The sequence below is a fragment of the Pavona decussata genome, unplaced genomic scaffold, assembly GCF_977016875.1.
Source record: "Pavona decussata unplaced genomic scaffold, jaPavDecu1.1 SCAFFOLD_225, whole genome shotgun sequence".
Classification (NCBI taxonomy): Eukaryota; Metazoa; Cnidaria; class Anthozoa; order Scleractinia; family Agariciidae; genus Pavona; species Pavona decussata.
In genome coordinates this window covers 780,001-804,838 of record NW_028145630.1, presented here as the reverse complement: position 1 = coordinate 804,838, position 24,838 = coordinate 780,001, and the positions used below count along the sequence as shown (strand labels likewise).

General features: G+C 37.1%; 4 protein-coding genes and 1 long non-coding RNA gene across 9 annotated transcripts in view; 2 read left to right on the top strand and 3 right to left on the bottom strand.

The window, feature by feature from the left end:
• LOC146458955 (ankyrin repeat domain-containing protein 13D-like) overlaps positions 1 to 2,952 on the top strand; it is a 30,556-nt gene extending 27,604 nt beyond the window's left edge. The window contains exon 10 of the mRNA XM_085090140.1: positions 269 to 2,952. Coding sequence (XP_084946266.1) covers positions 269 to 491 — 223 coding nt within the window. The 3' untranslated portion in view covers positions 492 to 2,952. The remainder of the gene's footprint in view (positions 1 to 268) is intronic.
• An 824-nt stretch (positions 2,953 to 3,776) lies between these two features.
• On the bottom strand, positions 3,777 to 17,252 carry LOC146458954 (uncharacterized). Of its 3 annotated transcripts, none has more exons than XM_085090186.1 (5): positions 17,234 to 17,252; positions 11,295 to 11,436; positions 7,604 to 7,960; positions 6,898 to 7,056; positions 3,777 to 6,037 (listed from the first exon to the last, which is right to left on the bottom strand). In XM_085090186.1, exons 2-5 carry the CDS (start codon positions 11,377 to 11,379, stop codon positions 5,967 to 5,969), a joined length of 672 nt encoding a protein of 223 aa, XP_084946312.1. In that variant the 5' UTR covers positions 11,380 to 11,436; positions 17,234 to 17,252; the 3' UTR covers positions 3,777 to 5,966. The 3 variants fall into 3 exon arrangements, with proteins under 3 accessions (XP_084946312.1, XP_084946311.1, XP_084946310.1); XM_085090185.1 differs by lacking the exon at positions 17,234 to 17,252 and adding an exon at positions 13,862 to 13,989; XM_085090184.1 differs by lacking the exon at positions 17,234 to 17,252 and adding an exon at positions 12,868 to 13,051.
• LOC146458953 (uncharacterized) lies at positions 11,391 to 18,698 on the top strand. Its single transcript, XR_014858098.1, has 3 exons — positions 11,391 to 12,701; positions 18,503 to 18,540; positions 18,645 to 18,698. It is a non-coding gene; the product is annotated as an uncharacterized LOC146458953 (long non-coding RNA).
• LOC146458952 (uncharacterized) lies at positions 18,604 to 23,316 on the bottom strand. 2 transcript variants are annotated; one of them, XM_085090183.1, is made up of 6 exons: positions 22,616 to 23,316; positions 22,003 to 22,081; positions 21,130 to 21,554; positions 20,506 to 20,662; positions 19,792 to 19,929; positions 18,604 to 19,402 (listed from the first exon to the last, which is right to left on the bottom strand). In XM_085090183.1, exons 2-6 carry the CDS (start codon positions 22,052 to 22,054, stop codon positions 19,281 to 19,283), a joined length of 894 nt encoding a protein of 297 aa, XP_084946309.1. In that variant the 5' UTR covers positions 22,055 to 22,081; positions 22,616 to 23,316; the 3' UTR covers positions 18,604 to 19,280. The 2 variants fall into 2 exon arrangements, with proteins under 2 accessions (XP_084946309.1, XP_084946308.1); XM_085090182.1 differs by having other exon boundaries at positions 22,003 to 22,097; positions 22,636 to 23,313.
• A 1,452-nt stretch (positions 23,317 to 24,768) lies between these two features.
• The window catches only part of LOC146458951 (uncharacterized), an 8,296-nt gene continuing 8,226 nt past the window's right edge, over positions 24,769 to 24,838 (bottom strand). For both annotated transcript variants that reach the window (XM_085090163.1, XM_085090162.1), the window contains exon 6: positions 24,769 to 24,838. This exon is cut by the window's right edge. The gene's annotated coding sequence lies outside the window, so the exon portion shown is untranslated.

The following is a 24,838-nucleotide window of genomic DNA, read 5'->3' as shown; positions in this document are numbered from 1 at the left end:
AAAATTAAGCAATCTGAAATACAACATAGGTCAGTTTTGCACTGAGCACGAACAATTTATTTACAATTTTATGGAATGCCTGGAGCACGTCTGAAAATTACCATCAACCAATAGAAAATTAATTTGTAAAAAGAAAAGAAATGGGTCGTTGGATTTCAAATCAGGAACATCATTCCAAAGTTATCTGCCTCATTTCATGCTACATATAATTATTATAATTTATTGAACATTGTGTTGTTTACTTGCTGATTGTTTTTTTGTAATTTAGTGCCATAAGGGAAAGCATGGGAGAGACTGACACTGAAGGTACTGAAGCTACACAAAACCCGCCTGAAGACAGACAGCAAGGAGATGGAGCCGTCATGTATGATGAGGACCTGCAGCTGGCAATGGCACTATCGGAACAACAGCTGGAGGAAGATGAGCGACTGCGAAAACAGGAAGAGGAGGAGCTGGAGAAAGTCATCCAGCTTTCTCTTATGGATAAGTAATCCCTACTGGTGCTTCAAGGGAAGGGCTGCATTGATCAGGGAACAAAACAGAGGTTAATTTCTTCATGGTAGTACTTTGTCAAGTTGGACAGAAATGCACATTCACATTGGCACATTTCAGATGCGGCAAAGATTCTGTTTTGGCAACATTTTCAGCAAAGCTACTGGTCACATCTGACATTGTGAAAAACTTTTTCTTCTAGTGGAGCAAGAAAAACTATCATAGCGAAAACAAAATTTGTCAAGTAGGTCTGGAAGTTTCTTTTTCGTGTGTTGGGCATTCCTTTGTCCTTTAAGTTGGGGAATTTTATGTTTGGTTTGCAACAAGGATTTGGTAATCGTAAATCAATGATTTTGTTTTTTAAGCAAGACAATGAAGGTAAAAAACTGTTTATTACTTATCACCGAAGAATTCAGTAAAAACTGGTTTGTGATTGAAGCAGATAGTGAGAGAACTTTTTTCCTGATCAGTGGCAGCCCTTTAAATAAGTACTTTTAATAAGTATTGGGTGTTTAAAATTTCTGTTACTTTCTTTGGGAGAATTTGGTGTTACATTGTATTGTTTATCTTAATTTGAAACAGATAAGAATTTACAAGGTTGCCAAATACGACTGCAGGTTGGCAGTTTATGTTTTTCATTTTCTTTCTTCAAAGAACTTTAATTTTTTATTCATGTTCAATGTAAATCATGAATATATTAAGAATTAACTGGTGAGCAATAATACATAAGATGTTGAGACTTGATTATTTTCAATTTATTGGGGTTGATGAGGTCAGTAGACAGCAAGGTACCCAAGAACACATTGGAAAGAAGTGTTATAAAATAAGTGAAAGTTAAAAACTAGCCATAAATTTAATTTATCTGCTTGTCAAGAAACCTGTTTAATTTAGACAAACCTCCTGTAATAAAGGATTTCAACAGACTACACATCCAGGTATTTCCTGATTTTACTACTTTAGTTGCAGAGATTTAAATATTTTAAAAGTATAAGTTCGCTGCGAACTTTCTTTAAGTCATACCATCCAGTGTTCTGGACAACAAAAGCAAAACAATATGTTTGCATATATTTGCATTTGTTTGCATATATTATCATAATTATATTTGGATAAATTAACAGGATCAGGCCTTATCAAGAACACTTACAACATTTTAGGATTCCAATGTTATGGATTCTTGTTGTTTGACAAAGAATCAGTTTATTGTAAAAAAAAAAGTATTTAATTTTTATTCTTTTTTTTCATATTTTGCATAGTCAGGTTGACAAAGTCACTGAACAAAATTACCGTAACATGTACCTGTACCATTAAATTATAAGTTTCTTTAGGTGCTTGCAGAGAAATGTTGTACAGAATCTCAGTTAGTGATAATTAGAAAGTATTACTTTTAATACTTAGTTATATTTATTGTGCATTAGAGCTTTCCCTGTGCCATGCTGTGGCAATTTTTATGTTCACATCAGATTTTAATTTTAAATTTTGTTTGTTCGTTGCTTTTCCAGGGATCAAATAATGTTTGTGCCATTGGCAGATTTTTCAAGCACAAAGTTTGGGTTTAATTCAAACCTCCAGTACACAGAACTTTCAGAAAGGGTTTGAACTCTCGGTTTGAACATTTTTTTTAGTTTTATGTACAGTTATGGGAATGAAAAATCCAATGCAGATGGTTTTGTTTGTTCTACATGTAACAGCTCAGGGATTTGAATCATTTTACTTGCATACCTGGCTGTTACTGGTGCTCTGTAATTATAAACCTGTAGATTCTAGTACAAGTACGACTACAACTTTTTCCAATATAGACAAAGTGGCACAAGTGAACCAGTGTCATTTTGGCGGGAAAAATGAGATAGCTGTTGTCATTTTGCTTCGAGTTTTTGCGAGAATGTCGTCGTGGTGACGAAAACAAGTTCTTGAATGAAACGTAAGGTGATCTTGTCTTTGTGGAATCACATAAGGGTTTAGCTATCATTGTTAAAAACAACTGCATCAAGTTTGTCACTCACAAAGAGTAAAATGAAGCTTCCTTGGATATATCTGTTCTTAATACTTCTTTTAAAAAAACTTGAAGTCAATCTCCTATTTGTAGTCGTACTCGTCCTAGAAACTAAAGGTCTGTATAATTTATAAAAAGGAGGCAAATTTCCTCTTAAAAAGAATGACTGAAAATAGCTTGCTCTTTTGGACTTTCCTATTACAGATACCAAATTATAATCCTGAAGGTGTTTTGAATGCACATGGAATCTGATACAGTTTGGTCTCTCCTCATTTGCTTATTTCTTGTGGTGTAGGCTGACTGTAATCAAATTGCTATCAATAATAATGATTATTATTTTGGGCTGTTTTGCCATTCTGTGAACTTTATTGTTTTAAGTGTGCCATACAAATTGTAACAGAAAGCTGCCGCACAATAATTGTTTTACTTGCTTTCATTTAAAAAAGTCAATAAATTGTATTTTCATTTGACAGTGCTCCAAGATGGACTTAATCTGTATTACCAGCGGTGCATTTATTAATCAGTATTTTGTATATAGATTAAGGTTGTATCATGGCCACATCCTGTTGCATGTAAAAAAGGCATTCTGGCCTCCAGTGTGAGGCTGTTAAAGAAGCACCGAGAAAGTACAGGTAAACCTGGCTTTGACCACTTCCAGTTAAACTTATTGGTACACCTTTGGGACAGCAGAGATGGTGCAGTGGTGAGAGCACTTGCCTATGACCAATCAGTGGCCCTGGTTCAATTTCCAGACTCTGCTTCATATGTGGGTTGAGTTTGTTTTGCCCCAAGATGAAGAGGTTGTTCTCCGAGTACTCTGATTTTCCCTTCCTCAAAAACCAGCACTTCTAAATTCCAATTTGACCTGAAAAGTGTCTGCGCTTATTGAATAAAAGTGATTTTTATGGATACCAGTCCAAGCTGGCATACAAATTATGCCATTTGTATTTAAAATGCCTGGTGTAGGGGTGGGTGCTAGGGGTAAGTGATGTTAAGTGACCAAATCCACATTTAGCCTTAAAATCCCCCAATCATTTTATTGTGGAGTTCAAAGGATGGACCTGGGCACGTTACCCATTGGACAAATAAGGTTGTTCATTGAATTTGAGCCTGCTAGCTTTTGGGGATATGATGATGACACAGGGAGTAGAGTTGTAAACCTTTCAAACACATCAGACCAGGTTTGAAATAGATTCAGGCATAAGTACATGTAAAATATGACCATTAAATATTTGAATAAGAAAGAATAAATGTTTTTATGACACACTTGCAGTTTTAATACAGAAGTCTTAAATAGCAAACAGGTGATGTTTATTTAACATATTCCATCAAGTCTGCACTTTAATTTACATAATGATTGCAATTCACACTCAAAACACTACCTGTAGTAGCTAACTTGAGATAAAATATCAATTAACACTTTCAACATATATCCGTAAAAAATAATACAACAGATTTTATCCATGATAATCAAATCTTATAAAATCTTTCAAATCACACAGTATTAAAAACACGTCATTTCTCTACAACTGCTGTGTACAGTGAATGTTTCGTTACACTTAAATCTGTTGTTGAAAAAGGCATGTTTTCATAGTGTAACACAAATGATCTGTTAGAACACCACCGACATGTATTGATCATGATTAATGCAAAAATGTTCCTATCAATGAAACACATGTAATCCACTAGGATTTTGTCTTGTAACAGTCTACATACTGATATGTCTGTAAAGAGTTTTCCTACAAAAGGGGTCTTGGAAAAAACATTCCAAACTAACCCAGTTTTAGCATACCGGCCCAGCAGATTTTGTGTGTTCAATATGAATCTGTATTAAGGTTTCGCTTTTTGCCTTAGAATGGCTGAATTTCAAAAGTATTTCTCTGCATTAAACTGCCACAACACTAAAGCAGCAGCCATAACACATGCACCATGTTCAATTTACTGCCTTGGCCACTAATTTACTTTGGGTTTCTAAAGAAAGGGTACTCACTGGAGGGCGGGGGGGGGGGGGGGGGGGTGCTTATTTCTCTTTCTGACAATGAGTAAAAGAACACTAATAAACAACAACAGAAGTTGTGATACTGCCAGGCTGAGAGCTGTGTAAACAATATGACTTCATGTAGTCAATAGCATTTGCTGGTATTTTCTAAGACAACATCCTTAATATTCTGAAGTCACTGGCAGTGGTTGTTCTTGTGATACAATGCTTTGGCCGGGGGGTTAGATGCTTATTGTTGGAACAGGGAGGGTTGTCCAATATAGACAAACTGATGTACCTTACGATCCATACTGACTACAGCCAATTTGCTTGTCTGTATAGACCATAAAGTTGTTTCAACAGACCATATCAGTTTTTTTTACATTGGACATACCTGGGAACAGGCGACGTTTATAGGAACTGGCAGGAGCAGTTATTGGACTGGGACACTTATTGACAAACATTCAGGGGGGGGGGGGGGGGTGCTTTACATTAGAAAGGGAGTGCTTATTGGAAAGGGGGATGCCAAATCAAATCAATGATTAAATTAACTTTGGTATTAAAAATCAAAACATTCTAGCGTTTAACACACCATGTCTTATGGTGCATGCTGAAGCTGGGCACGTTTGGAGCATTTTTTCAATTGCTTGGCCACAAAAAACTGGTATACACCTTATTGTAACAAACTTTTCAAATATTATGCTAACACCTCAATGTGCCTGACTCGCAGACTAATTTTTCCCATTTCTAACTGAAAAGGAAATTTTCTGTAATGTCCTTAATGAACAACATTGAATCCAATGGGATTCTTTTCAATGTTTTAAATGTATCTGGACCGTGTGAAGAGAGATTTGTGTGAAAAAAACTGCATCTAAAAATGGCCCTCATTTTAATATTTCTGATCAAATGCACCATCATAAAAACCTATTTAGAATGTGCTCCATGGAAACAACCTTAAATATGTATATATAAAAATTACCTTAGTTCGTATATAAATTAATCCAGTTTTATATATAACTATACTACACTGATATGCTATGATCAAAGACCCAAATTATTCACACCCTGTAATCCTACGAAGTTTACAGAACTCAGACACTTAAATACACATTGTTGATAATTTGTTAATAATTGTACTGATCAATGATTTAATAAACTAAAATGGAAGTTACAACTGGAAGAGGATATTTTCAAGAAAAACCAAAGTTACATCATTCAATGATAATATATTTATGTTTGTAATCAAACTACAAGACTTTTTCCACATTATACAAAATGCTATTTATATACAACTAAGTGTAATCAATTTGCTGATCTGTAGATCTGGGATCTTTATACCCAGTTTAATCTCGTTTTGTCGTCCTTGCAAGACAGTCGAGTTTCTCATATGTCCTTTCCACACTGCTAGCCTATCCTTTCTGATGACATCATGCAGCTGCTATGCTTACAAGGCTTTGTATATGGTAATCAAATATAGGATGAACTGTACTGCACTTTTTCTGAACTTCATACAGCTTCCACTGCATGGCGTGAACTGTCTTTGGTGGAACTGTGCTTCCCATTTTGCAAGGACATATCTACAGATCAACCGAAAGCAGGCAATGATCAGTTGCTGCAATAGACTTTGTCTTATGTGGTAATTTAATATTTTGACGTTGGCCAGGTACTGAAAAACCATTGAGACTTCTAGAGAGAGCACCTTCAAATTAGCAAAAAGGCCTGCAAGCTTGAGAGAAACCTCCTTAAATAATTATGACTGTGAAAATCCCCGCACTTTTAAGTCTGTCTGTCTTAAATGTAACAAGTGTTGTACTCTTGCTCAGCCTGTCTCCTGTTGCTTTTAATTTTGTGGTTATGTATTTTAACTGTTCTTATATTTTTTAATTTCTGGGCCTGCAGTAACTGGCTCACACTGTTGCAGAATCCCTTGCCACGTTACTTTGTTTGATTACCTGAATGTATTTACATTATGTTGGCGAAGCTAATAAAATAAAAATAAAAATAGTCTTATCTAATTAAAATAAAGAAGATGTAGTTCCGTAAAATTCAGAAATTTTTGCAGACGTTTGTATGAAGACAGGCAAAACTTAACATTTTACACTGATTAGGGGAGCAAATGTATGCCTACATCTATTTTTCTTACTTCATACTCTCCCGGGAAAGATGTTTGGTGATTTCTGATAGCCTTAAACAGCAGTGTATTAGAGGAGGACCTCCACACTCCCCCCACCACCACCTCATCCCCCTTTTTGATCTCCAAAAGACAAAGTCTGGAGGCTGGACTGTTTTTTAAATAGTTGCAAAACATTTTTACTCCAGGTCCCCTTCCCCTGTTTTGTTACAGTTTCCGGCCTTACATGATCACGTTCTAGTCAGCTTTTGTCATTGCTAAATATTATGCCTCAAAATAATATTGTTTCCTCCCAAATCAACTAACCTCTGTTATCTGGTTTGTCTGACTTGCAGCATTTCTCTTTCACTTTGTACAGAACCCCCTTGTCTTTGCCACACATTATCATGTCTACAACCAAGACACACAGGGCAAAGAAACCAACGACAGCTATACCAATCTGATACGGAAGGACATCCACATCCGCTAGGAGTATAAAGAAGAAAGCTGGACATTAGTTAACGATCTATTCACTGACAAGTGCTTAAGATAACGTTGTTCACCAGTTGATCAATTTACATTTTAAAAACTGGATCATTGTATAATGCAATTCTAGAGATTTGATTGGATTAGCAGCCATGGTATTAAGCCACTATATCATAAGCGAGAAATAGCAACCATTAAATTTTCTTCGGATTGTTCTTGCAAAGCAAACTCGGCAAGATCTAGCAATATATTTCTTGATTGTTTTTAATAAAACAATAATATTATTACACTCAAATTTGTTGGACATGAGATGATTATATTCAACTCCACACTTAATACACCTCGCTGGCTATCTATCATCTCATATCCAACGCATGCCTGTGGAATAATTGTTAATTATATCAATGTCATATTCATCAGGGCTGTAGAATATTTTCCTTTGTCTTTGACTCAGTGGGGGGAGTAGGAGAATGCCGGTAACAGAAAGAAGATTAGTTAACTCCCCTTCGCTTTATTTAGCAGTTTTTAGCATGGGAAAGCTACTAACCTGTCCTCTCGTTTTTGTTTTCAGCTTCTTTCGGTAAAGTAAAACATTTACAATTTTCTTCATCTGGAAGTTCTCCTTCATCCAATTTGCATTTCAATTCACAGTCGCATGCGCACTGTGTGTGATTATACACTTTAACAGCCTTGGGTTTGTTACTTGTAAGATCAGTAAGATCCAGAGTGATTTCTTGCACAGAAGATGCTTTGCATGGTCGGTGGGTGGGAGGTGCATCATTGCATGTTCCAGAGCACCGATGTAGTTCTATGTGGTGAGGCTTGAAGCCTGATTTCTTTACTGGGACTACTGTTGGTCTTGCTCTGCAATGCTGTTCCTTAAGAACTTCTGAGGAAACTCTCACTGCAAAGAACCATTAACAATTTAAATAAGTAATTATTATTGACGGGTTAGCTAAGGTAAAAACATCCACACTTATGAAGAACATTACAGCTTTTGTTTGGGGATAAAATCCATTATAGTGCAGGCTAGTTATATCAGATAAAAACACCAAAGTATGAAAATAATGCATTGTTGAATTCCAAACCCCTGCGTGTCAGAACCATCAATTATCTCTTCAATGCAGAAACCACAAGAACAGGGCTGAGAATTTGTATTAAAGAGAAGAAGAAATTTATTATTTATGGTTGTTAATCAGTAGACTTGGTACTGTATGTACAATTGTACAGTGTGCATGGTAACCTGGTATCTACCCCGCTGGGAATTATTTTTCTTTGAACAAAGGTCCCTGCAAGCCCCCTAAGGCCCACCAGCAACATAGATTAAGTCAGGGAAATTTAGGCGAATGTAATTTTGGATAGATCTTGAGTAAGACACCGGATGAGTTCTACGAGTAACACACAAATAATATATGAGTACATACAGGTACATGGCACTAACATACAAGCCCCGGTTGTTCAAAGAGCGGATAACTTTATCCAGTGGATAAGTTGCTATCCAGTGGATGAAATGTACTCAAACCAATCTCTTGGCAACTTTTTCACACAATCCCATACTTAAATTAGACAGACACTTCTACTTTATGCACAAATTATAGGGCTAAAGGGAAATTCTTGCACCCATTTTATCTGCCGCATAGCGACCTATCCAGTGGATAAAATTATCCGCCCTTTGAACAACTGGGGCCTGATGTATACAAGTAACATACAGAAACATACAAGTAACGTACGGGTACATACGAGTAACATACAGGTACATCCAGATACACAGGAGTAACACATTATGGCTGACATACACTGTGAGGTGATACATGTATGCATACCGTTAAACATACGATTACTTATATAATGGTTAAGCATACATAAAAACTATGCAAATAATAGTCATTTGTTATTTCACTTGATACTTTTTCACCATTACCAATGATGACTTACAATTCAATAGATTTCAATTATTGATTTGAATTGTTAATTCAGAGGAAATTATGCAGGCTGGGTAATTAACATGCACAGAGGAGTAGATAACAAGGATTTCTTCCTTTTGTTTCTTGTTATCCTGCAGTTGTATTTTTTTTTTTTTTTTTTTGTGGGGGGGGAGTGTAATACAACCCCCTTAATATGAGTGCACGGGAGGCTAGCTTCTTGTGAACCTAGTATAAAAAATAGAATGGAGTAGAAGAGTCCATTCATTTTCTGAAATTTCCAACAATGGGAAGTTCAGTCAGGAAGACAGTGGGTTTCTCATAACTATTAAAGGTAAAAGTATCCACTGAAAACGAAAAAACATTATAAATATTCTCATGTGTATTACCCACAAGTGATTGAATGTTTACTTGTACATACTTGTATGCACGTGTTTGTAACTTTTATGTTATACTCATGTGTGTACCAGTGTGTTTCTCACATGTATCTGATCTGTACATACTCGAATGTTTAAAATTCATAGTACTCCTTTGGTGTTTAATCAAGCTCATTTTGGATATAATTTGTTAGTTCTACATTTCTGTTTTTAGTTTGTTGACAGCTGTTAAATTTTTAAAGTAGTAATACGTCGGATAAAATGACTCGACACGTTACCAAGTGAACACAAATCGATTCTTGACTATTTTAAATTTATAGTAAAATTATGTGGTTCAATTTTTTGATTTTCTTAATGTCTGACCATTCAAATTAAAAATTGCTGAGAAAGTCGCTACTTGGTACTGTTTTACAATTAGAAAAAAATTTTGTAACTTACTTTGGCCCTGTTATGAACAAACGCAAGTTAGAACGTGGATTTCTCACACTTACATATGTATTAACGCCCACCAAACTCTACTTTACAAACGAGAAAAAAGTAAATAATTTCTTGAAATTGCGGCCTACTTTGGCGCCTTTAAGTTGTTGGAAATGTGGCGTTCTCAAACCTAATACAATATATATTTACGCCCACCAAAACCAAGAAAAGCTAAATTATTTCTCAAATTTGTAGGCGCTTTTAAGCAAAGGCAGGTGTTGAAAGCGTGGCGTTCTCGGACCTGATAAAATATTTACACCCACCAAATTATACTTCGGTGAGTTTTAAAGTGACAAATACAAGTTCTCGGACCTGATAAAATATTTACACCCACCAAATTATACTTCGGTGAGTTTTAAAATGACAAATACAAAATTAAAAAAAAAAACACAAAAACGTCGAGATGTCTAAAATTATGAAAACTGTCATGGGATCAGCGCGTCAACTCTTGACCGCGGCAAAACATCTGAGATTATAGAAGCATTTTTGTTGCTTTAGAAAAGACAGAAGTCTTTTTGGGTGTGAAGACAAAGGTCAAAATTTTCGTTTTAGATACTCTTCAAATGGTAACAAACATCAACTGCGGCTGTTTTGAACCTAAATATAACTTCTATATTAAATTATGAGAGTGACAAATTCCTCACATTGCTTTCCATCACTTAGAGCGCTGTTTGTGTACACAATGAATTGTGATTTCGTAAGCGGAATTTCACAAAAAAATTGCGAAAATTTGTTCCAACCAGCCCACATTGCAACGCACTCTGAAAAGTTATTGTTCTTGCCAAATTTGAAATCACGAGATAAACATGTGTTCATTTACGCGGAAAATTTTCGCGGCTGTTTTGCGAAGTTGTCTACTGTTAACGCAAATTCCAGACATTCAGACGGCGAAGCAGAGGGTTGATAAACAAACGTAGATATTGACCTCCCAGAAAGACTTACATCGAGAAGATGTCCGAGACAAGTAATTAAAGGCGTAAATTTCGATTATAAAGTAAAAGAGTCGAACAGTTTTAAGTTGCTCGAGATGTGTGAAAAGCGACAAAAGAAGTTCCTTTGCGCGAACAATTATAGCCATGAAGGAAGTCGGCTAACAGCGCCATTCAACACAATCTTGATTTTTTTTTCTTTTTTCTTTTTTAAATTAAGCTTACCATTTGTTGAGAACAACAGATATCTTTGCAGGATAATTGTCAAAAACGTCTTAGAGTGTAACCACGAAAGACTTAAATAATATAAATTCTCTTAATTATCTTATGCTCTTCCGTCCGCTATGTAGTATTTCAAAGGATATGATAAAGATCAGGAAACAATCTTGATTTCAACGTGTGAATCGTTCAGTATTAAACGCTACGGATCGAGGCGTTGATTTCAACTAAATGTTTCGATTATTAGGTTAAAAACGCGATAGCAGCTCACATTATACACGCAAGCTTAGTTTGTAGTAAGAAGAGGTACTCACTTGGAATAAGCAAGGCGATGACGATTGTAAACACCAAAGATACTCTGCATAATCTTCTACAAACGGTACACGCGAGAAAGTCCATGTTCCTTCTAATTTTACGTAACTTGAAGTAGAGTTGGTTTCTTCTTCTTTCTAACCGCTAAGGGCACAAACAGATGAAAGAAAATGAATGAACTGTTGCTTGATCCCGCAGTTAATAATGAATATTATTTACTCCCTCCTCCCAGGTGCAACAGCCAATCAGATAAAAGCCCGAGAGAACAAACTTCCGGTTAGACCAACATCAACACCGAGCGCAAGAAAAAATGATACACCGGAAATGAAGGGATTGTTGTCACGCCCGGGAAAGAATTGCAGCTGAAATGGTGTTTTCAACTATTCTGCCACCACGAAAGTTGACGTCCTTTTTGAAGCTCCAATTTTTCCCGTTTAATGTTTTCTTCCCGTGGTAAACATATTTAATCAGCCATCAAATTCTGTGACCTGTATCGCCGCACCTGTGACCCCCTGAGAATCGAGTTAAGAACAGAACAGAATATACAATGGTCTTCGTACACATTCATGGACGTGAACTGAAACCCTTCCCAATGAGTTTATCTTCCTGTATTGTTTTACTCGTATTTTACACACCCAGACCCAGCGGGGCCAGGAAGTTCTAACAAATTAAGTATTTCCAGTGACTAAATATATAAACTCTAAATGACTTTATCAGGATTCACTTCAGTTAAAGATCTATAAATTTGCTCACTGTCTCGTTATCTGATGTCCTTCTATAGTTGCTTTATCTGCAATATTTCGTTAAATTAGGAATTGTTCATGTTTTAAGGCTACCTTTTTCCGTTCAACCCTTTGGCACTAAAATAAAAACTCTCTCCATATGTATGATGTGGTTCCGTCTATGGATGAAATCCTGAAATTGTGATGATTCAAATAATTAAGCAGGAGCCATTTCCCGTGGCGCTGTTTATTCTTCTACTTGTGCTTCCGAAAAAACTTCAGAATAATTCTACTCTTATATCATCTCATTAGAATCGCTGAGGGCGATTTGTTGCGTGACTACGCTGTTAAAGACCCGTGGTCAAAATGGAATATTAAATTCAAATATGTACACAACACGCCACGTATGCAGTGGGTAGATTCCATGTGGAACTCGTGTGTTTATGTCGTACTATGTTTACTGCTTTCGTGTAGCATCCAAATCGCCATGCAAGTAGCTCGACGGAAAAGAACATGACACCTGAAGACACAAGATAACCCATGGATTGTGTACTACTTCCTGTACCTAAGTGTTCGTTGGGTTACGCCGTTCCTTCATGGTTCCTGGGTATCGACTTTACGAAGCACGTGCGCGTTGACGAAATGTACCGCGATCAAAAGTTCCTTTCTTTCTCTGAAAAGCTAAAGGTATTCCACTAATTTTTCCGGCTTTCCTGTCGTTTTGTTTCTTTGCCTTGTTTTAATTTCAGTCCGTTACATGAGTGCTTTGTCACTGTTAGCGAACATTTCAGTTAAAAGAGTTCAAGACAGTTGAATCAATGTGGTATTGCATTCTAAAGTGAGGAGTGTATACCTGAATAAACTATGCCTCATCCACTAAGTTCTTCCACGCTTATGTTTGCTCTGAAATCCAACAAGTTGTGCTCTTGCTCTCTCTCTTTCACTTTCGTTCTCTTTTCAGCTTAAAGAATGTGCTGTTTTCGACGCTAGATATGTTAATTTGACGAATGGTTTGACTTGTAACCGCAGTGACATAAAATGTATTTGTTCAACATCAAGAAGCGATGCGTGACGTCATAACATGACGCATATTCAGTCGACAGCGAGACGATTGAAGGCATTTACAAGAGCTTGCACTTGAAAAAATATCGAACTTATTTTTACAAAAAATAAGAACTACATGAATTATGTAATTAAAATGAGAGTCAGGCATTCGAAAAGACGAGGTGTACACAGATTTTATCATAGTGAGATACTTAATTAACAAAAATTATGGAATATTTAGAAACTGCCTTAGGGGTTAGGGTATATTGCATAAGGCCGAGTGTATGAGCTTCGCGAATAACGATATGCATGATCGAACGTTCTAATGACTGAACAGTTATTAATTAATATGTATGGCTTTATAAGGAATTATAAGTCCTGATGCGCCTCTTTTTAATGAGTTTCGTTGCATGCATGAATGAGATCCAAATTCCTTTAATAATCTTATCCCCAACATCTAACTAGCAACTAGTAACTGGAAGGTCGTTTGGGGGCTCGGAATTTTTTTTCAGAGTGAGAATTTCATCGTGTACATAACAACTACAGCTAATTTGTTTCAAATTTTTTGACGCCGTTAATGTGTTACTTCCGAATCAGTGAGCTTTTGAAAATTGCTGCGGACTAGACGACAAACTTTCGTAACAAGTGCTAATAATATTTGCCAATAGGAACTGCACTCGAAAATCATCACTGACGATCTCTAGACACCGGCTTGATAACCAGTCACCGAAAAGTCCCAACACGTTGTGTTAACTATTCGAATCACTTTTTCTATTCTAGACCAAGATTGTACACTTTCTTACCTTTGAAAAGAAATCCCTCAGTATTTATATCCTGATTAAGTCTAGTCTCCCTGAGAAGTGTTTCCTCTGTGCTAAAGCTCCGCATATGATCAGTTACGGGTGATTTTATCCAGCTAAGCTGAGTGTGTTTCTTTTAAGTTATCGCAATCTCTTGCCGGTAAATTTTACGTCAATCTATTGTGGAGCCGGAATTCTATTAATGTCCGTTGCTCCGCTGCGCCTAAATATTTGTTACAAATTTAGAACAAAAGTTGACAGGGCTTGTTCTCTAGAAAAGACGTCATGTAAAAAAATGACAAATTGTTACATTCCCGAAAACTGTTATAATAAACGGTATGTTTTGAACCAGCAATATTATCTGAACTTGCCAAATAATCCCTTTTGTTGCACTATTACTCGCAAAGCCATCGTAATTAAGCTAGACTTCAAAAGGTTTTTCTGCAGTGAATCCTTCTAACTTTACCAAGAACAGATCTGAAAAGTAGGAAACTGAGTCCAAACAGTTTTTCAGCCAGTAGAACTAATTTCTAGGGTCTTCTCAAAAAACATTTTGGGCTAGGCAAAAAGACCTTTCCCTTCAATTCTTTTGTTTATATTTTCCTGTGTACCATCGAGACGGAAAAACACAAACTCCTTCCCATAACAAAACACCCACCTTGCGTGGGCTTAGTTTAGTGTTTTCAATTAACTCGGATTCGATTCAGTAGGTTTACTTCTTTCCTTCTCCCGGAACTTCGGGGAACCATTGACGTCATTGAAAATGTTTTCGACACCGAGGCGACCAAACGTTCGGAACAATCCGCGCGGTGAACAACGCCAAGTTGCGTCGTGATTCTTCGGGGATTTCCGACAATTTTCGAACAAGTCGGCCCATCTTCGTTCGCCAAATAAGGCAATCATCGGAATTTAACCAAGGTTATCGCGAGTGCAATTGGCCAACAATGCATCGCTCCGGAGAAACTTGACAACTTCTTCTCCCTTTTTAAGAGCGTCTATATGGAGGCTATGGATGGAATTCTTCTTTATCACGACAATTTTTAATTTAAAATGGCCAAGTTTTAAAATTTTACAGGCTTTTGCATGGTTCGTTTGTAAATTTTCGTATTTTTATGGATCCACACCTGCGCTATTTTAAAAGACAACAGTTTCAAACTTAGCATATTTACAAATTTTTAGGTGCTGTTTTCGGCAGTATGGGTGTATTTTCGTTAGCTGGCTTACATCAAAATTTAAGATAAATTGATGCGTTATGTCTGACACATGTTAGGTATAAGCCTCCAAACCTAGTGATAAAGTATATGAGGTCCAAAATAGTACATTGTGATTTAAGCCGTTGACCTTTTTTGTTAATAGAAATAAGGAATGGATTGTCAACAATATTGGACTCAACTGCATTCATCTGAAAAGAGCTTTAAACTTTGCCTTTGATGAGAAAGGAGAAATAAGGTTTTAATTAGGAGTAGGTATCGAGAAGGGTATGAAAAGTCGTGTAGGTAAGTTTAAAATATTTCAGTAAGGGCTCCAAAGAGGGGAATTACAGCTCCCAAAAAAATCAAGAAATACTGTGGAATGCTCCGGGTGGTACCCGTTATAAAAGCTATATATAGCTATATACGCCCTCAAAGGCTGTTATCAGTGGAGTCCAGCCGAAAAGCTCGCAAGGCATCTCGTCGGTCGTTTTTTACTTTTGACGCCATAATGTAAGAAGTCGACTAGTTGTGACAAGCCTATACTTTGGCTTAGAAATAGGGGATAGATTTTAACCACTTTGGTATGAAGGACTGAAAATGGGTATGGATTCTAAAAACCATGTCTGAAAACTGGGGTATGAATTCAAGAGGTCAGGTTTGAAAAAGGGTATTGGAAAATTACATACCTTGGTCTGAAATAGGGTTAGAGTTAGGGTTTGGGGAACCGTTAACTGAACCGCTTACCCCCACCAAAAATTCCGAGTATTACCCCTCGGGGGTATGCTTTGGGCTATCATAAGGTTCTTCAAGTAACGAGAAAGGAAATAGAACTGTGAGACTGAAACCGTCGAGCTCTATAAAACAGCATCAGTTAATCATCGATAACTTATTGCGAAGTGTGTTTCCATAGATCGGCCTCCATAGTATCTCGTTTCCTGCTTCAAAGAGCTTATAAATTTTGTTATAGTTAAATCTCAATTAGCTTATCGCTTCTCGCGTTTGTCATCTGGGATAAGCCAAGATGTTTCACTGACTAAAACATCTCCCGCAAGAGGATTTCTTCGTGTGTTGTACTGACCAGACGTGACAATGAGATTTCAATTGTTATCTTATCTGCTGTTGCTTTTTGTTTTATGTACAGAAAATGTCCTGAAAGCATACCACAAGCTGATTAATAATGTGTCGGAATCATTTGAACAATACATCTTAATTGTCTTCATTGCCTTAAGCTAAAGCTAAGCTTAATTTCCTAATTCACTGATCCTCAACCTGACGAATGATTACAAAGTGAACAATTTGCTGAGAACCTAAGCATTAATTTGAAATCAGTAAAGCATTTGACCGCAAAAATGCATCATGAAAAGAATCCCCTTCGCTTCAAAGGAAAGATGCGAAGCGCGCGGTGAGCATGGAACTTTTTCTTGAACGCCAGATGCATGACATTTTCTGTATTTATGAACCTTATCACATATGGAAGTAACTGTGATGCTTGACAATTTGCTTGAAAATTGATAATTTCCTTCAAAGGAACTTTAAATGTAGAGCGATCGTGTAACTGATCACGAAAACTGGGTTTTCCTCAGGTACTTAGCGTTACATTCCTTTGTCAATAAATATCGCCTTGTTCAGCTGTTGAAGTTTGGCTGCTACACGTACTTTCAGTTTACACTTGAAAGACTATTTGTAAGTTTTCTTTTCTGACTGGTACAAAAAGAAAACTCTCGTTCGTCTCAGGGGAACAACGTAAGGCGAAGGTCTTAAAAGTATAAGCATGATAAATCGAGATAACTGACCTGTACACGGTTCTCTCCGCTCAAAAACCGTCACTGAATATCCTTTGGTCATCGTATGTGGTACATGTATACAAAAACAATTTTTGCCCCCCAAATTCGTGCTATCATTTTCCACCAAAACACAAAAACTTTGAAAACGAAAAAGATATCTTTTCTTTTAAAGATTGACAAATTTTACATCGGCCTAAACTTATACTTCATGTTCACTGCATCAAAACGTAGAAAGAAGCCTGAAAGTAGCCGAAAACCATGCATTTATCGCCCAGATTAATTGTTGGTGATCCAGTTGAAATAAACCGTAAGTCAAATTGAAACTCGCAAACTAAAATCTGCCGGTTGCGATTAAGTCTCTATGTAGAATTGTTAGCTTTTCTTTTAGGGACGCTTACCTTTCGCGTGGGTCCTGCAATGCAATCCTTCGTACACCTTGAAAGACTGACGGAAAATAATGGAAAACGTCCTTCAGAACTACAATTTTTATAGGCGTCTACACCAGGAAACCTTTCTAAAACTGACGACTTGGGAACAAAAGATGACGAGCTTTAGTATTGATGCAAAGTTGATGAACTCCTTCTTTGGTGTTCTACAGGTCATATGTGACGGACGTTTCGGCCGTTCTGTCAAATTTTGATTTCCCCCACGTGATGATAGTAAATACCTTATCCTCTCTTGTAAATACGTAGTGTCAGCTGACCGTGGAGGTATCACATTCTTCTGTACTTTAAATTTTATTTAATAAATATCCCAGCTTTCAAGAAATTGAGGGAAAAAATGCTGACCTTGGGGCGGTACAGAATCGGCGATGACAATGGGACGTTTTCTCAAAGCACTAATCATTTTACGAATTCATAGTTGATTTAATTTTGTGTGCTGTAGCTTGGGTAATTTCTTTATGATAAAATATGGGAAAATTCTCCAGATGGTAAAAATAGAAACGTTTTAAAATTCTCGCGTTCGCGGATAGCCTGAATCAGTTTTCTGGCTAGAAAAAAGGCTAATAAAAACTGAATCATGACAACGAAGACATCAAGAAATTTATTAAAATTTTTTTTAAGTTTGTCTTTAACCAAACTGAACGTATTGAAATCTTTTTAATCATTTTGTTTCTTTCTCGATCGACTATCGACTACATCGTGTATTTGGAAACGAACTTCCTTACCGAGTTAATCTAAAGATACTTCCGAGTGCATTTACGTATTTCCTGCTAGCCAGTTTAATCGTTTTAAGCCAATCGGCTAATTTGTCCATGATGATGAAAGGAATTAACAGGAAAATCGCCGCCGAGAATAACTCGGCTCAGCTCAAACAGGGAAAAAAGGAGCATAACTTCTTAACTCACAAGAAATCAAATCTGGTGCGAAGAACGTAAGATGATGAAAATCCTCTGTAATTTTGTATGGCGTCATTCCGGCGTCTCCTGAATTCGTCGTCTTTCATCTCCAATTCATATCATTACCGTACAGAATCATTTATGTCTGGTTTTGGGTTTATTAGGCAAGCTATTTGGCAAATAGCCTTATTACTATTTGAAGATAAAATATTCAGGCCTTGATTTGTAAGAAAGGCAGTGTTAATGACGCACATAGGCTGAAACAAATTTTTGGGTACACTTAAGTTGATAATGCATCAAATTCTCAGAATTCTCTTTTAATATATAGGGAAACCTGTACTGAGAAGAAGAATTTCAACTTTTCGAGTAAGTTTGGAACAGAAAACTCCTGGATTAATTTTATAGTTTCAGGACAATTATATCACCAGCTGAGAAGCTAAATCATTTTTTATTCACTTTAACTTTATCAGGTCAAGACAATAAGACTTCAATACTTCAAAAATTCCATTTATGGTGAAATGATATTGCTCTTTATTTTAAATATCGCTCAAAGTACAAAACACGTTGTCAATAAATAGCTGTTGTACTAAGCTACATTTCATGCAACACATGCTCAATATAAATAACTTGTTCTCGACATGTACAAATAAATAACTTTTCTTGATATTTTCATTTCATAAAATAAATATTGCCGTGCCCTTTTAGGATATTACCAGAGTTTTTTCTCTTGGAAATAATTTTATACATTCCTGTCCTTAATAACATGCTTTAGGCACAAATAAATATTAACTTTACTTGATAACTTTCATGGTATAAGAAATATTTCTGGCTCCCATTTAGGGGCTGTATTTCTAGAGATTAATGCTATGCTATTGCTAGCATCCTTTTACAAGGACACGGGTTTAAATCTTGATAGTCCCGCTATCTTGACAAAAGACCAATTTGAATGTTTTTTTCTTTAAATAGGTAAGATGCTACGCACATTCTGATTGGTAAATGGAAACGAGGCATCTGCCTCACAACCGCGTTCGATTGTAAGTACTAAAGCTATCTTGAAAAAAAAAGACTAAGTATTGATTAAGACGAGCTGAACGTGATTTAATACATTAGACATCACTGGTCGCTACGTTCGTTTCTCCTGCTGTGTCGGTGGGGAGATCTGTCACAACTGTGCTATTGGAGTCACTGAAAATATCTTGTCTTGAGGCGTCAATGTCAGAACGTTTATCTGTTCAAAGAAGAAAGAAAGAGAAACTATTATAAGACTTTTTGTACATACAACTCCTGGACTAATTTTACTAATCAACAATATTTGAGAGTTATTCTAGTTGTAAATTACGCGAGAGAAAGTGCTCGTGGACTATCGAGATGAAAGGTCTTGAAAAGATTTTTTTCAAGGTTTGTCTTCGCTACCGAAGTCGCTGTCAGCAGTATTCGACAACAAAGAAGAGCTGAGTGGCTACAAAAAGCTTTCTTCAAAAAAGATTGCTCGAGTACCGCTGTAAAGTTTCTATTATTCAATATTCATGGTCCTGTTATATTTTCAACACGATTAATTTGTTTAAAAGCTGAATATGAATTGCTGTTCTAACAGTTAAGCTAAGAAAGTTAAATTACCTTTCTCTGAGGAACAGCTTCTTGTCAGTCGATAAATTAAACCAGCTTTCTTGCGGTAAAGAATGGCATCAAACACCAGATACATGAACGCAAACTGGCCCAAGAACAGGACGACGTAAAATTCCTTACGAAATCCACCTTGCGAGAAAAAAAGACAAGAAAGTTAGTGTTTAATTTAATCATCATCTTTATGTTTGTTTTTAGCTCCGACTGAAAAATGTGGTCCCCTTGTCTATTTGAGGTCATCAGGACAAGCTTTACAAGACAAGATAACAAAAGTATGACAATTTAACTAACAGCTATTGTACAGTTCTTGCCTGGTTCGTCTCTTGACGCAAAAGAAAAGCCATTGGTTGTAACTTTTGAGTTTGTGGATGAAATTCGAAGCGAACTTAACTCAAATGATTGCGCACGGAATAACGAGAAAGATGGTGACTGTTACATTTACCCATAACTCTTAGCGCACGAAAACCCTTAAAACGCTCATGAAAACGCCTAGAAAAGTTCAAAAAGCTTCAAATCTATTATACACCATGTTGTTAGTACAAGGACGAATTTCGCAAAAAATTTGGCTTTCTGTGTGCCTATTGGCTGTGTTAGGTTCGCAAGGTATTGTGGTAAAATATGATACAACCACCATATTTTACCATACGGTGAATTGTGCTAACTGTTGAAATAATAAATACCAGAATAAGCTTATATCATACTTAATACCTTTCTGTTGTGTTTGTGGAGCGGACACTTCACTTGTTTCCGGTGCGGTAACCTTAGTACACCGACACGTTTCTTCGTTTACGTATTTTTGTTGTCTTGCGCAGATTTTGTATTTCCTTTCTTTGCAAACACACCCACACGCTTTGGAGCTCCAAACCTGGCAGATACAAAGAATAGAAACCGTGTTTGTTAAAGTTTAGTTACTTGTAAAACCAAATTATTCTCATGGTCCGCCACACCTGACCAGTTTTTTTTTTTTTTCAGTAACACATAACCCGAAGTAGAATCATTCAATCAGTGATAAGCGCGGGAAAACATACAATCGGTACCAAGCGCGGGAAAAGCGCAATGCAATCGGTGCCAAGCGCGGGAAAAGCACAATGCAATCGGTACCATGCGCGGGAAAAGCGCAATGCAATCGGTACCAAGCGCGGGAAAAGCAGAATGCGATCGGTACCAAGCGCGGGAAAAGCGGAATGCAATCGATACCAAGCGCGGGAAAAGTGGAATGGTCATTTAAATGCCACTTGTAGAGCTTCACAAACGCAGAACCAGATTTTAACATCTCATCAATGTGAGTAACCTGATTTAGTGACCGTGCATGCCTTGACGTCATGATCATACCTTATTTGGTGGACAAGCCTCCGGTTCCTTATTACACACACATCTGCAGTCTCTTTTACTCCAGGTAAACCCATTCCCACAAGGCACTGGTGGCTTGTCACCATATTTGCATTTGCACTGACAAAGATCTGGTTTCCATTCCTCCAATTCCAAGTTGCAGTCGTTAGGGCCGATGACGCATTCACATCCACAGCGCGTGTGGTTCCGCTCCATAATCGTCTTGATCTTTTTTGTCCCTACCACTTGTACAGTGACAGGTACTTCAGTGTACTGCAGTGGAATGCATGACTTAACTGAAGGCTGAATCGTGTCACACGAGCCGCCACATCGGTTTAACTTCACAAAGTAAGGAAACAAGTTGTAATTTGGGTTGTCAATAGGAACCAACGTGGGGCGCGGTCTGCAGTATTCGTTGCCAACGTGAACTAGAGGGAAAGAAGAAAAATGGTTCAAATTTTTAAACTTTAGGTTAGTTCTGTCACTTTCATTTCATAGCGATGTCACGATCATTTGTCTTAATTCTTTGTTCATGAGAGAAGTAATAGGTTATCTGTCTGCCCATGCCATTTGTTGACTTGTTTGTACAACTGTTTAGAGCCTATTCAAGAAAGTCCTTAAACAATGCATTGTTTAACATAGTCCAAGTGTCAAAATAGTATTACAAATGTATTGTTTAACGATAACCACATATTTTTGTGAGCCGGTTAAATGGATTTTTGTCCTTCTTGGGAATTATGATATCATTATAAAGTATGGAAACTGTACTCGGGTTCAGACTCGAAGCATCTAAGGTAATACAACTGGTAGCTACTGGTGTTGTGTGGGCCACCTAGATACTTATTCAGTAATTTCGTGTAAATAACTGTAGTTTACCTGAATTACTCAGCAATGGAAGGAGAAGTATCAAAGCAAATATTTCCTGCATATTTATTGTTCTCTTATAATCCAACTTCTTATATAACCTTTCGCTGCAAGAGAAAACGGACACATCATCATTAGAAGGTAAAGTTATTCATACACAAGTGTTCAATTTGGCTCTGAGAGACTGGCCTTATCACGGCTTCCAAGAATGACGAGAAAAGTTCGAAACGGTCATTTGAATGGTAATACAGTGGAACCTCTCCTTACGGATACTTCTATAATACGGACACCTCTTTGTTACTGACAGTTCACAGTGAGTTCACTTGGTCCCTGAGAGACCGAAATTCATATAAAGCATACTTCTCCACTTTTTCCTGTCCCCTTGGTGTCTGTAACTGAAAGAGGTTCCATTGCACTGCATATACTGGCTAGCTCACGTACATCAAAATCGAAACATGACTCTGGGATCAATGTCTAAACATACCCTTATGATTACTCTTCAGCATCAAGAAAGACACTATTCTAAAAAGTAATGGTAAATTCTAGCGGTCTGTTTGAGGAAGCTTGGCATGAAAGGAAAGAAGGGTAAAACAAGAGAGACTGAAAACTCTGGGACTAGGGTAACAAAATCTGATTCTCTCTTACCTGAAAGTGATGTTATAGTGGTGCTAAGGCCAAGGGAATTGATCAGCAAATAAATCCACGTATCGTGTTTCCAATTCTAAGCCGGCAAAGGTCCTCCTGCTTTGCTGTAAGATGTCTACTTTCTGAAGGTATTAAACTTTTCAACTCAGCAACGACGACTGCTTCTCTTTTTATAACAAGATGAACAAACAAGCGACTTTACTGAGTTATGTGAGAGGATATCCTTTTCTGCCGTCACATTCCCAGACAAACTGCGCCACACGTCACTCTCGAACTTTCTTGACCTCACCCGAAGCGATTCTGGAATGTTCAAAAGTGAATCCATTTACACTTTGATAAAATTTTGTGAAATTAAGGCTTACGCCATGAATGTGCCAATCATGCAATACTTGAGAACCTTAGAGTGCGAAACACATGAATTGCGAATCCAACCAAGTTTACTTTTTCCCACATTCACTTAAACCATTCCAGATATTTTGTCCGGAATTACGCTTGTGATGTCAAACAGGAGGTGCACGAATGCATTGTTTAAACTATTTCGCGGCGAAAAGGATGTGTGGCCAGCAGATAACTTCCCGGCGGAGTAAACGTGGAGTGTAGCACGAGCTAAGGGCGAACAAATAGAAGATGGAGATAAAAATAACATAAAGACTTTCAAAGCGTCTATTTTGCAGATAAAGCTTCTTTACAAATGTAACTAAAATTTTGACAATAATGAGATTCGATGTCATTTAGGTCACCGTAAAGTAAGCAATTGAACAAGGCGAAAAATAAACATGGAGGTTCAGGAATGTTTTAGGAATACGATCGAAATTCTTCTTCCAAATTTAGTGCGTGGGGGAGTGTGTATGGTTAGGTTAAGTAACTGTGTGGATTAACACCAGTTACACCCGTTCCTTGCAGAAAATACATGTATCACTATGTAACAGATTTAGTTATGCAGCTCTAGCCGTAAGAATAACAAATGCGGAGGTGGTGGTGGGTGGACCTCTTTTTGAAGCTTTAGAAAATGAGCAGTAACTAAAAGGCTCTGTTTTGAGATTTTTTATTATTTTTTTCACAATTCCAAAAATTAGTAACCACAAAAACTAACTGGTTCTGCAAAGTTTTGGCCGTAAATAATTTCAACCGTCCTACCGATGGATACCCTGCTAGCAGAGGCCCTTCGATCTTCCTAGATAAGTCGGGAAGAGAAAGGGACTTATCAGACTTATCTAGGGCCTCTGCTCGAAGGGTAACCGATGGGATGGATTCGGACAATTTCACTGTATTTTTATTTTGAAGTTAAGAGAACAGAAGGACTGAAACAGCGTATGAAAAAAAACACTCCTTTGATTTTCGTGAGTCTACTGATGTGGCTGTGGGTCGAGAGAGTTTTAAAAAACGTAGTAGTAAACTTGACTTGGTGTGTATCGCAAAAGTTAATCATGGAGTTCAGTTCTCGCAAAACAAAAACAAAACCAAACCAGATTTCACAATCGAAAATAGCGTGACTCGGGATCACCGAAATAATTTCCATGGTAAAATTTTTATTTACGTTTTGTTTGTTTTAAAATTCTTGGTTGTTTAGCTGGTTTTTTTTTTTCTTTTTCGCCCACTATTTTTACTTAGGCGTGGCAGTGACACTTCAAATTGACGTCACAAGAGCAAAGGTCAGTTATATTTGGCAACACTCTCTAAAGGTATTTGACATTTCTGATAACTGTGTTGTCAAACCCACTGTGCCCAAAACATTTTCTCACGAAAATATCTCTTCGATTCGTGTTACACCCTTTGTGTATAAAACTACCTGATTTCGAGCCTGCACGCCAGTTTCGTCGTAGAAAACGTGAATTATTCGCCGAGATTTGAACAAGAGTCGTTTTACCAGCATGGCACCAAGAGGGTCTGCCCCGTGCATGTTTATAAATTCACAAGCTTCCCAGTTTTGCATTGTTTTGGTCCTCGTAAAACCTGTATTTGAGCCGCACCCATATTATTATAAAAACTCTTATATTTCTTGAAGGCATCGTTTAGAAATTTCTCATGGTTAAGCTTAATTATAACCAGAAGACGAAAAAAAATCCCTTTCACAGCGGCCCAACGTACGGGTGATTCGCATTTGTTTCCCACGAACTTTTATCTACAAAACACTATTATGAAAGTTACTTTTATTCAAATTCTTGCAGTTTATGTTAAGAACATAAAGTGTTTTATAAATTCC